Here is a 12,339-nt window from a genome sequence, read left to right as displayed (position 1 = left end):
TGGAGGTTCCTTAAGAAACCAAAAATAGAGCTACCATATGATCTAGCAATCCCACTCCTGGGCATATATCCAGAAAAAAACATGGTTCAAAAGGATACATGCACCTCAGTGTTCACTGCAGCACTGTTTACAGTAGCCAAGACACGGAAGCAACCTAAATGTCCATCGACGGATGGATGGATAAGGAAGATGTGTTACATATATACAATGGAATATTACTCAGCCATTAAAAAGAATGAAATAATGCCAACCTCAACAACATGGATGGATCTGGAGATCACCATACTAAGTGAGGTAAGTCAGACAAATATCATATGATATCGCTTATATGCAGAATCTAAAAAAAAAAAAAGATACAAATGAACTTACTTACAAAACAGAAATAGATTCATAGACTTAGAGGACAAACTTATGGTTACCGGGGAGAAGGGTGGAGGGGAGGGACAGATTGGGAGCTTGGGATTGACATGTACACTGCTGTATTCAGAACAGATAACCAACAAGGACCTACTGCATAGCACAGGGAATGCTGCTCAATATTCTGTAATAACCTAAATGAGGAAAGAATTTGAAAAAGAATAGATACATGTAAATGTATAACTGAATAGCTTTGCTGTACACCTGAAACTAACACAACATTGTTCATCAACTATGCTCCAATATAAAATAAAAATTTTAAAACAACCCATTAAAGTGTACACTTTAAATGGATGAACTGTATGGTATATGATTTAGATCTCAATAAAGAATAAAGTTGTCTAGACATTAAAAAGATCCTTAGAAAAGGAGGATAATGCTTCTTCTGTTCAGGCTCCCTACCTGCTCCCCACTCCCTCCAAAAAAAAAAGTTAAAGTAAATTCACAAAGAATTAGAAGTGCAACAAACAATTTCAGCAAGTCTTAATCTCTTCAGTGATAGCCAGATCAAATCTAAAACACTGTCTTCAGTTTTTCCATTACACTTTAAGGGAGGCACTGACAAACTACAGCTTGTTCTGGATGGCTTTCTCAAATCCAATTATCCTGACTAAATCACTGGTCTGAATAAATCAATGAAATAACTAAATTTAAAAGTTATAAATAACATATATAACAAATGATCTAATTCTACCCTTTTGAGAATGTAATATACTTTATTAGGACACACAACTGACCTTTGGATTACATCTTTTTAGCAATATCTGACACCTTCCCAAACCACTGTCCTTTATAAAGGTATTCTGGAAACAGAAAGAGTAACCTGAAGTCCATTTTATTAAAAACTGTCCCCCAAATTGTGGCAAGGACCATGCCTGCTTTATTTACCATTATTTTCCAGGTCCTACCATATTAAATGACACATAGTATATACTCAACAAATATTCACTAGTTATTTTTTAAGCACTTCTAAATTCTTGACTTAATGATAGAGGAGAAAAGAATGTTTTAAACTAAGTATTAAAAAGTACCCTATTTACATTTCATTTTTTTCTGCTAAAAAATGTCAAAACTTAATATCACTTTGCTTCCAATTTAAGTGAACTATAAAAATTTGCACTCAATGCCAGGTGGCTAAGTGAAAGTCTGACCAGAATATAAATGTCACTTCACCTCACAAAGTGCAACTCAAATATTTTTCGTCTGACTATGCTCTTAGTTATTTATAAAAGAGGGAAAGATAAGATACAACTTTACAGAAAAGAAAAATATCTTAACTTACTTTTTAAATTACTGTCTTTTAAGAAACAAGTTAAAGTAACACTGAATTACTCAAATTATTTTTTTTCCTCTACAAAGTTATGCTATGAGAGTTATTTTCAAAGTGAACTGTTCAGAAATAGATTCAATTTTGAAAATGCCTTCAGGGATCTTCCTCGCTTTCATCAGGAAAAAATGGAATCCTTTGTTGGCAACATCTTCTCAGTATTCTAAACAGCAACTGCCTATAAATCAAAACCATGAGGATTAGTGACTCCTTTTGCTCATGGAGTTAGGTCTCTCATTTATGTCATACACACTTAGAAAGATACTGAGGCTGCAGAAGGAACCAATGCTGATCAAAGTTTAAATACAGCTATTAGGTCAACAGAGGGTAGACTTTTGTATTGAACACCAATAAAGGGCTGAATGTTAGAACTGCCTGAAGAATGGGGAAAACGCAGGTTTTGCCAATGTATATTCACTATACATTCAGTCTGTTACTCTCTTACTCTTTCTATTACCCATTCTTTCATTTAGTCACTAAATCGCACATTCATTCCTTCACTCAACTATTTAAGGAATATGTCTGGTTGGGTCTATTGTGGTAGGTGGTAGCGATATAAGATTAAACATGAACAGTCTCTGCCCTTAAGTAAGTTATAATCTATTGAGAAATACAGATAGTACATACACAAACAATGATAATATAGTGTAAAAAGCTATGATAGAAGTTTAGGCAACATATAGGAGGAGCACATGGGAGATCATAGAGGACTCCAGGAAGGAAAAAAATCCAAGCTCTATCAGCTCAACCAGCCTTCCTCCCTAAATGGATTACCCTAAATTTAAAATTTAGGCTTCCTTCTTAACGTTCATTTAATCTCTCTCGGAAGGTAAAAAAAGATTAGGGTAGTTAACATTTACCACAGTGACCAGGTAGGAGTGGAAAGAAGGGGCAGCAAGGGCTAGTCTCCTTTAAACTGCTGCCCAATTGTCTGGTATTGTGGACGTTTTCCCAGCTGGGTAAAGGTAATTTAATTCTCCTTACTCTCAAAGAATAGTATTTTAAAACTTTAAACTCTTAAAACATCTAGAAAAGAAATAAATGGGTCTCTTCTCCTAGCTTTTCTTTTGTCATTTTCTTCCTAATGTGGGCTGAGTCACAAGCAGGTGTTTCTTAGGAAACTCATTAGGGAAGCATACTTAGGCAGACTTTTGATTAGCAAGCTTCTTTACCTGCCTGTTTGTCTTCCCAACCAACAACCAACAATCTTTCACTGAAAAATCCAAAAGGAGTTCATATATAGGACTCAACTGTCATTATTTCATTGAGGCTTTTCCTTTGCACGTGTTAAATCTCACTTTCAATCTCACGTTTAGTCTCTGCAGATACCAACATAAACCATAACCAAAGGAAACAAAAATTCTGTTCCACCTCCTCCTAATAAAAATTGAGAAAAAAATATATATATAGAAGTTCATGGTGAGAGAACAATTAAATGATCAAAAGTCATATACGTACAAGCCATATAGAAAAAAATATTTTCAAACATTTTAATGTCAGTTCCTAGGTGGCCAGTGCTAAGATGTTATTCCATCATATTTTTAATAAACGCAGCAATACAAACTAAAACCAAATGTGAAGTCATTATGCTGTAGATCTTAAACTTACACAGTGCTGTATGTCAATGATATCTCAATAAAACTGGAAAAAAAATTTTTTAAATGTGAGAACAAAATCAAGAAAGTCAAAACTAAGGCGAAGAGTAGAAAGAACGCAATGCCTGGTTGTCAGGAGGCCCATCACCATGTAGTTTTAGGACCTTAGATAAATCACAACTCAGCTGAGCTTTAGGTTTTACATCTCTAAATTGACAGAACTAAACTAATTGAGTATGATTCCCATGCAGAAAAGGCAATTTCAATGTAGTGGGCAATAGACTGTAAGATGATGGAAGGTGCAAATGGAAACTAGCCAACTCCCAGCAAAAAGCAGGATATACAGTCATACAACACAAGGATACAAATTCTGCTAACAACCTGAACTAGTCTGGAGCAATCTTCCTTAGTCAAGCCTCCAGATGAAAATGCAATCCCCAGCCAACACTTAGATTTGCAATCTTGGGAGATCCTGAGCAAAGGAACCAGTTAAACTGTGCCCAAAATCCTGACTGTGAGATAATAAATACGTATTGTTTTAAGAAAGTTTGTGGTAATCTGTTACATGGCAATATAAAACTAATATAAGTAGACAATGCAATCATTCATTTTTTCACTCTGACCATCAGTGTCAGATGTATCAATGTGTTCTTGATAAACGAAATACATGGATATCAAAACTTTGTTTTAATCACTAGTTTTAATCTCGTAGACTCTCATTCATCTTCAGCCAAACTGAGTTTCTAAAAAGTGTAACATACCCCTGGAGTTTCTATTCATTCTCATAATCAATCATTCTCTCCCTCTCTCTCTGTTATTCCTTCTTTGCTCCCTCCATTCCTCCTTTCCTGCTTTTTTTTTTCCTTAACAAAAGCTTCATTTCAAGGATCACCTCTTTTTAAAATACTTTGTCAGTGCTCCCATTAAACTTTTATATGCCTCTATAATAATATTCCTCAGTTAAGGTATTACAATGGAAAGGGGAATAAGAATCTTTGACTCCTTTTCCTTTTTTGACTGATAGCGGTAAAGTTTCTCTTTTTAAGAAAGAAGTATGGAAAGACAGAAATAATCTGTTATTATTCCACCTGCTGTCTAGCCAGTTGTAATTAATGTAATAAATTCATCTGAGTCATTTCACATTTGCGTGTGTGTACTACATCAACAGTAAATAATATCAGGAAACAGGGAACAACTATTATCAATTAATTGAACTATGCAGTCCTTTAAAATTATTATAGCTATTACTACCAATACCTATCTAATTGAGATGATATGGGAAGGCAAGCAAAATGTTCTGCTTTAAAATAATAACAATTCTTGACAATGTATACATTTGTCCTTAAATTAACAGCTGAGACTGAATACACTACACATCTCTTAGTTTTATCACTCTTTTTCTGGAACTATCTTCTCTCTCATTTAATTAGGATATTCCACCATTCTGACCACAGGCACCTCTCCCATGACTGGTAAGTAAAGATAGCCTATACCCCTGGCCACAGTGATTGGCGGAGGTTTGGACACATGACCAGATTAACAAAATCAGAATTATTCCATGAGATTTTATGTTTTAGAGATGAAGTGAAGAGAGATCATGAAGCTAGAAGGAAGGGAATTAGAGTAAGTTATCAGCCATCTTGCCCATTTCATGGAGAAAGCCTGACTGCCGTAAGTGAGAATAAAGCCAAGAAAAACCAAAAGAGATGATGACGGAAAGTGAGAGAAACAAAACCAGTTGCACAAACTCTGTAATTCTCTTCTTTGAGGCTCCCACCCTTGATCTGGTTTCTGAAACTCTTTCTTGATTCCTTGAGAAGTACTCCTTAGTTACATATGCCAATCAAATCACAAATTAGCTTTTGAAGCTAGTTTGACTTAGGTTTCTGTACGCTGAAAATGAAAGAATCAACTAATTAAAATACATTATTTATTTCATTAAAAAATTCTAATACTGGATTGGTCATCTATATGCCTCAGGCAGACAACTCAGATATTACCCATCTTCAATCATATGTTCCTTAATTACAAGAACAATGTCAATTAAACCTAATTGCTGAAGGATGTAAGATGAATATCTACTAGTGTTTTGATTAAATAAATTTTTAAACAAATGAACCCATAAAAACTGCAACATACATTCCCAGGAATGTACGGAATGATGAAAATGAGAGAAAGTCTTCTAAAAGTAAAGTATAATCCAAAGTCTTTGGATTTGCAGTTCTGACATAGAGCACAGTACCATAATACCTTAGCACCAGCCTAGATTAAGCTGTACTGTCCAAATATATACTTTACAGTCTAATAACCATATAATCCAAAAAGGAACCTGATTAAAAATGATAAAAACTTACAGTTAGAGATGTTACTACAGACAAGACAGCTTTGGTATCTGTCTTAGATCTAGCAGAACTATTGGCAGCAGAGCAAAATGAATGATCAATAATGTTTAAAATGCTGTCCTTGGAAAAATCATTTCCACATCAAATGAAATTTATCTTAAGAGAAACAAAGGATAACAATATAAAAACTCTTATATTTTGTTTAATAATTAAAGGTCTCTTGGGACTTCCCTGGTGGCGCAGTGGTTAATCATCCGCCTGCCAACGCAGGGGACATGGGTTCAAGCCCTGATCCGGGAAGATCCAGCATGCCACAGACAACTAAGCCTGTGCGCCACAACTAATAAGTCCGCGCACCACAACTACTGCATCCTGCGTGCCTAGAGCCAGTGCTCCACAACAAGAGAAGCCACCGCAATGAGAAGCCCATGCACCACAACGAAGAGTAGCTCTCGCTCGCCAAAACTAGAGAAAGCCCGCATGCAGCAACAAAGACCCAATGCAGCCAAAAATAAAATAATTTTTTAAAAAAACCTAAAGAGAAATATTTTTTAAATATCTTAAAGGTCTCAAAGATACTCTAAAATTGAAATTTAATAAGCAAGCCATAAAAAACATTAAAATTGAAATGTAATCAAAAAGCCGTAAAAAACATTAACTAAAATCATCTACCTGCAGTATGAGAATGTACAGCTCTACAGAAAATAACCACTTCAAAAACCAGTTTATCTTCTGTTGACTGGCATTTTTAAGAAATTCAGTTCACCACAGCAACCTGTCTTAACACCAGCAGATAAGTACAGGCTATATTTAGATATGATTGCTTTCCAGATGGCAATCCTGCCTTTCCTTCATATTTAATGTCATGATCCAAGGGACCAAAATATCATTCAATCAGATTGTAGTGTGAAGACAAGTATACATACTCAGGGGGATGAGGCTGTGTTTCAGGACCATGAAAAGAATAGCTTCCACCAAAGGTGGTAAAATTTGTAAAGAAGCACATAAAGGTAAATAAAATGTTCATGTCTAAGAAATTTACAATCAGATACAACTATTTTGTCCAATTTTATCTTTGTTCTTAAACATTAAATGCCATTATCAAACACTAATGATCTATACTATCAAAATACATTTCAACTAGCAGGTTTTTGTTATTATTTAATTAGTATGCTGCATTTCCAATCAGGCACCTTCTAACTAAAAAAGAAAATTATTTTTTACCCAAAAGCAATCCTTTACAGATTAGGTATAACAAAGAGAAGTATTAATACAAGACAAGTAATACAATACATAACAAGGAAGATTAATTGATTAAAATGATACTGTTATGAAATTACCCTGGATGTATTTGTACTTTATAATCTTTGTAATGACAGTGAAAAGAATTTCTATTTTACTAAGTAACACAGTTTACTTCACAAGGTACCAAAGTATCATAATAATCAGCCAGAGTACGTTTTATTTTTCTTTACTCTCTAGATGAGCTGCATCAAAATTATTAAAGATAAAAGAAGTGAAGTTCAATTAAAAATACCAAGAACACATCACCTCACACCCATTAGGATGGCCACTATATTAAAAAACAAAAACCAACAGAAAATGAGTGTTGGTGAGGAAGTGGAGAAATTGGAACACTTATGCACTGTTGGCAGGAATATAAAATGGTGCAATCACTATGGAAAACACTATGGAAGTTCTTCAAAAACTTAAAAACAGAATTACCATATGATACAGCAATTCTGCTTCTGGGTATATATCCAAAAGAATTGAAACCAGGGTCTCAAGGACATATTGGCACACCCATGTTTAGAGCGGCATTATTCACAACAGCCAAAAGGTAGATGCAACTCAGTGCCCATCAATGGATGAATAAGTAAATGAACTGTGATATATATATATATATATATATATATATATATATATATATATAATGGAACATTACTCAGCCTTAATAAGGAAAGAAATCCTGACACATGCTGGAACTCCCTTGAAGCAATTGTGCTAACTGAAATAAACCCAATCACAAAAAGACAAATATTGCATGATTCCACTTATGAGATTCCTAGAGTATTCCAAAACTACTGAAACAGAAAGAATGGTAGTTGCCAGAGGCTGGGAGGAGGGGAATACAGGGAGTTATTGTTTAATCGGTATAAAGTTACAGTTCTCCAAGATGAAAAACTCTAGGGATAGGCTGCAACAGTGTGTATATACTTAACATTACTGAACTGTACACTTATAAATGGTAAAATTGGTTAAAACAGTAAATTTTATGTTACACTTATTTTACCACAATTAAAAAAAAACACCAAGAATATTGACAAGAAGTATTTCCTCATCCATAATACAATTTATCCAGAATTTATAATTAAGATTTCTTCTATTTTATTGAATCATCCTTTCTTAAAAATCACAAGAGGTCATAATTTGGTAAAATCTTTTTCAAAATCTTAACATTACTGAAGCAATTTAAAATACATTCTGAGTAACAGAAAGAAAAACAACAAAGACTGACGTAATTGTCATGTTTTGCAAAATTTTCAAGGAATATAAACCTTCCCTATTTGCCCTATAAAGAAAATTACTAATATCCTACATTATGAATTATATTTCTAGTATTCAGAGATGGACAATTCTTCTATGAATTAAACAATTCTTCCTCTGATTTACATATCACATATCTACGATGCACCAAAATTTTTAAGAGCTTTTGCAAATTAAACAAACAAGGCACATCCATCTATACCCCCCCCCACACACACACACAATCAGCATCAACACAATGAGTAGCACAAACAGGTATTCAATTTCTGTTAGTCCTTTACATTCTTATGTTACATTTCCTCTTTTGATTCTTAAACAGCTTTTAATAATTTCTATAAATGAATCTGAGTTCAAATAATTATCTCTGCTAAATAGTTTATAAATAAGCAATAACAAATCTAAAGCATAAATATGCTAATATGTTTTATCTTTCATCTTCAGCAAATAGACAATGGAAATTTGAAAGCATTTTTGAGAATTATCACTATAGAGAACACAACTGATATAACTTAAAGTATGCTATATACAGTATCTCCTGTATGCTATATACAGTATCTCTTTTTCATATAATAGTCATCTCTGCAGCATAGATAACAAGAAAAAGCAAAAATTTTTATGATTTAAATAGCACATAACTCTCCACTTAAAAAGAACAAAAATTAATTATACCATGTTAATAGTTTCTTGTATGTATGAAAATTACATATCACATTAGATACGTTTCTAACATAACATCAAGTTACATTTGACACTTTTCAATGTGCCATTGAAGACCACAACTAATACAAGAAGTCTCATAAAACAACTCAAATTGACAAATTATACATACAGCAGAGGAAATCATTCTTAAAATGTTTATAATCATAAATAGAAGATAAGTAATTAAAGCTGTTAATTGTTTATTTCAAAATTTAACACACATGCAAATTACTAAGTCAAACAAATCTTTAGGCACATTATTAGCAAAAAGTGAAAGTCAAGTTCCTCTACTTGGTCTTGTACGTAACACCTACAAGACTACGACAGAAACAAATATTCTTAGAGTAACTACCCAAAGAAGAGAGCTTGTCATGTATTCTCCTCACCACAACCTTGCCACAAGTCAGATTCTGCTCTCATTATTACAGCAAATCAAAAGTTAGTAACAAGATCAGAAAGTCTTGCTTAGGGATTCACAACTTTATTTTTTTTTTCTCCTCCCATGGCATCCCTCCTTCATCATGTTCACACAATATAGCTCACTCAGTTCACTCAAGCCCAATAATTACTTTTACTACAATGATTTTACTAAAAATCTTGGGTTGTGTACTATACACAGTTTAGATAAACTACAGAGGATCTATCACATTATTCCATTAGCTTGCCATAGATATGAGTATAAAGCAGTCACTTTTGGTTCTGCCCTTTTGCTCTCCTCTGTGGCAGTAAACCTCTCAAACTTCATTCATTCATACATATACACACATACAACTCGGTTTTATTACTATACTTTGTCCACAGATATTCCATACCTGCTCATTTATCTGATTAAGACACTCTACACACCATTCTGAGTGTCAATATTGATCAGATTAGCCTGGGTTCTTCTCAACCTACTTTTTCCTTCTCTCTTTATTCTGTCTTCCTTTCTCACAGCATTAGTGATTGAAACACAGTACTTAATTTTTCTTCACACATCAACTCCTTTCAGCATCAGGAGCTCACGTAGGTGAAGCATAATACAAATCTGCCAGGCATATTAACATAGAGCATTCATTCAATACACATATCTTATTCTAATAATATTTTTTATTTGGAACATTTATTAAAATAACATATTATACAATTTTAGCAACCCTTACACTAGTCAGGAGTACTCATCAAATGCCAGTTATTTTTTGAGGGGATTTTTGCAGAAAAGTTATTTCCGAAATATTTTCTACTTAATGTTACAACATAAACAATTCATATAGAACCAAAAAGTAGTGTACATGAACTGATGAACAAACAGTAAAGAATTACATCAAAAATCTGGGAGTCTGTGCCAGACAAGAGGTATGTACTAAGGTATGTACTAAGTCAATGTTGCTATAGAATAGTAACTCAAAATAAAATATTTCCCATCATAACAACTGAAAAAAACACATTCGTTTTCCACATCAGGCATTTCTTTCCCTACAGAATTTCAGCAAGTAAGAAATATATCTTTAAAAAATGAATTACAGTCATTAATAGTACATTTTGACAATTCTTATTAAGAAAAAAGTTCCTTCCAAATCCAAGTGTCAAGGGCAAAGACAAATTCTTGCTCACTGAATTCTTACATTCAAGACTAATGCCAAGAGACTAATGCCAAGTTAAGAGAATGATGTTAAATTAAGATATCTAGCTACTTTAAAACAGAGACTTAGAATTATTTTGTCCACTCAATGCAGTAGTGATCTGAGATAAATTTCTCTTAGAAATTTTCTCTAAGATTAAATTCCTATTTTAGTGATAGGTGACATTATGAATATTATTCTACATTCTAGGAAGAAGTACCAAAGTATTTCAAAACACTACAACTCATTATTATAATCCAATTTTCAAGTATATTCTCCACAGCTTTTATATTATTGAAGTCCATATAAGCACTTTTTTTTCCAAAAACACTGCATTAAAAAGATATATAATCCCACTGTACCAAAAATATACCTTACAAATAATACAATGGAATAATTTATTTTATCCAAATGGGTGACATCTTTCAATGATATTGTAAAGCTTCTTCCCATATCCTCATGCACATGTTATTCAATATTCATTTACTAGGAATATTTATATCCACATAGAACAATTCTATTCTTCATTAAATATTTATAGAACTGAAAGGACAACTTATCAATCTTCCTTTCAATAAAAATCATGGAGAAAGAATATTGACAATCCTTTTGAATGAGGAAAAGAGAGACATTAAAAAAAAAACTAGAGAATTGGGATTGGAAACTCATTTCGAAACTCATTACAATAATGAGTTCATTACAATAACTTCAATATTCAATCATTTTCACCATTCTGTCTTGTAACTATATTTTTTAATGACTTGGAAAATCATTATGAAATCAATAACCTTCAGGTTCAACACACTCCTGTGTTTTATTCCTCACACAATTTTAAATGAATTACTAGTAAAATCTGGATGAGTATAGATTACATCTGATGTGGAAGAGTAATTTTTTGTTATAATATATTTTACTGAATGCATTAAGTATCATTAAAGAAAGCATCTGCCCACACTCAATTTTCTTTCCCTGCTGCCCAGGGCTTAACTAGTATTGAATGTTTTTTTAATAAAAGGTGATCTTACTGGAAGGATATTTTCCTACAGAAGATAGTATGCATGATTTGCAGTTAATATAAAACTGAAAAAAATTGATTCATGAAATAGAAATAGAAAGTGACATTATATTCTGATATGAAATATGTTCTGATAAAGAATGGAACTGACTCATGAGCCAGAACATTAAAAATTGAAACCTACAAAACTCTTCAAAAATCTTGTGCTATACATAGTGTTCTAATGTAAAACATCAGAAATACATTCAATACAGTCAAGTATATTGTTATTACAAATAACCGTTTTACATTTGTAATTATACTTACAAATGATTATTATAAATTATTCAAAAAAGCTTAAAATTTATGTAAACAAATTCAATCTTGCCTTCCCAAGCAAAACAACTACTAATCATCTTCCCTGCCTACTATCTACTGCCACATTGGTAAGATATCATCAACCATTAGTAGATACTCTTTGAAAGTCAATCATTAATCACAACTTTATCTCATCTTCTAAAATCTCCTCAATTTCTAAACAGAAAGTGTTCCATAACTTCACTTCTGTTGAAACTGTTCTATGTGCTTCACTATATGTAACACAAATTGTCAGAAAACAAGAAATTACTCAACCTTAAATCAGTTCTGTTACAACTCTTCTGGAAAAAGTCACACAAATCATAAAGTTTTAATTTACACTTAATACTGAAAACCAAATACTTACAAAGAAGGATCTTGTACAAGATCTTTGAGATTTATCCCACTGCGATCTTCTGCAAGATTCCTGAAGCAACTATCACTCACTAAACAGGAAAAG

The 12,339-nt window shown here is 32.8% G+C and overlaps 1 protein-coding gene across 15 annotated transcripts in view; it reads right to left on the bottom strand.

Moving 5' to 3' along the window:
- The window catches only part of GPHN (gephyrin), a 623,627-nt gene that overhangs the window by 498,073 nt on the left and 113,215 nt on the right, over positions 1 to 12,339 (bottom strand). For all 15 annotated transcript variants that reach the window (XM_060294925.1, XM_030855270.2, XM_060294927.1 and 12 more), the window contains exon 2: positions 12,247 to 12,325. In XM_060294925.1, coding sequence (XP_060150908.1) covers positions 12,247 to 12,325 — 79 coding nt within the window. The remainder of the gene's footprint in view (positions 1 to 12,246; positions 12,326 to 12,339) is intronic.

The sequence above is a fragment of the Globicephala melas genome, chromosome 2 (genome assembly GCF_963455315.2).
Source record: "Globicephala melas chromosome 2, mGloMel1.2, whole genome shotgun sequence".
Classification (NCBI taxonomy): Eukaryota; Metazoa; Chordata; class Mammalia; order Artiodactyla; family Delphinidae; genus Globicephala; species Globicephala melas.
Note: the sequence above shows the minus strand (reverse complement) of the source record. Positions and strands in the feature narration are given on the sequence as shown.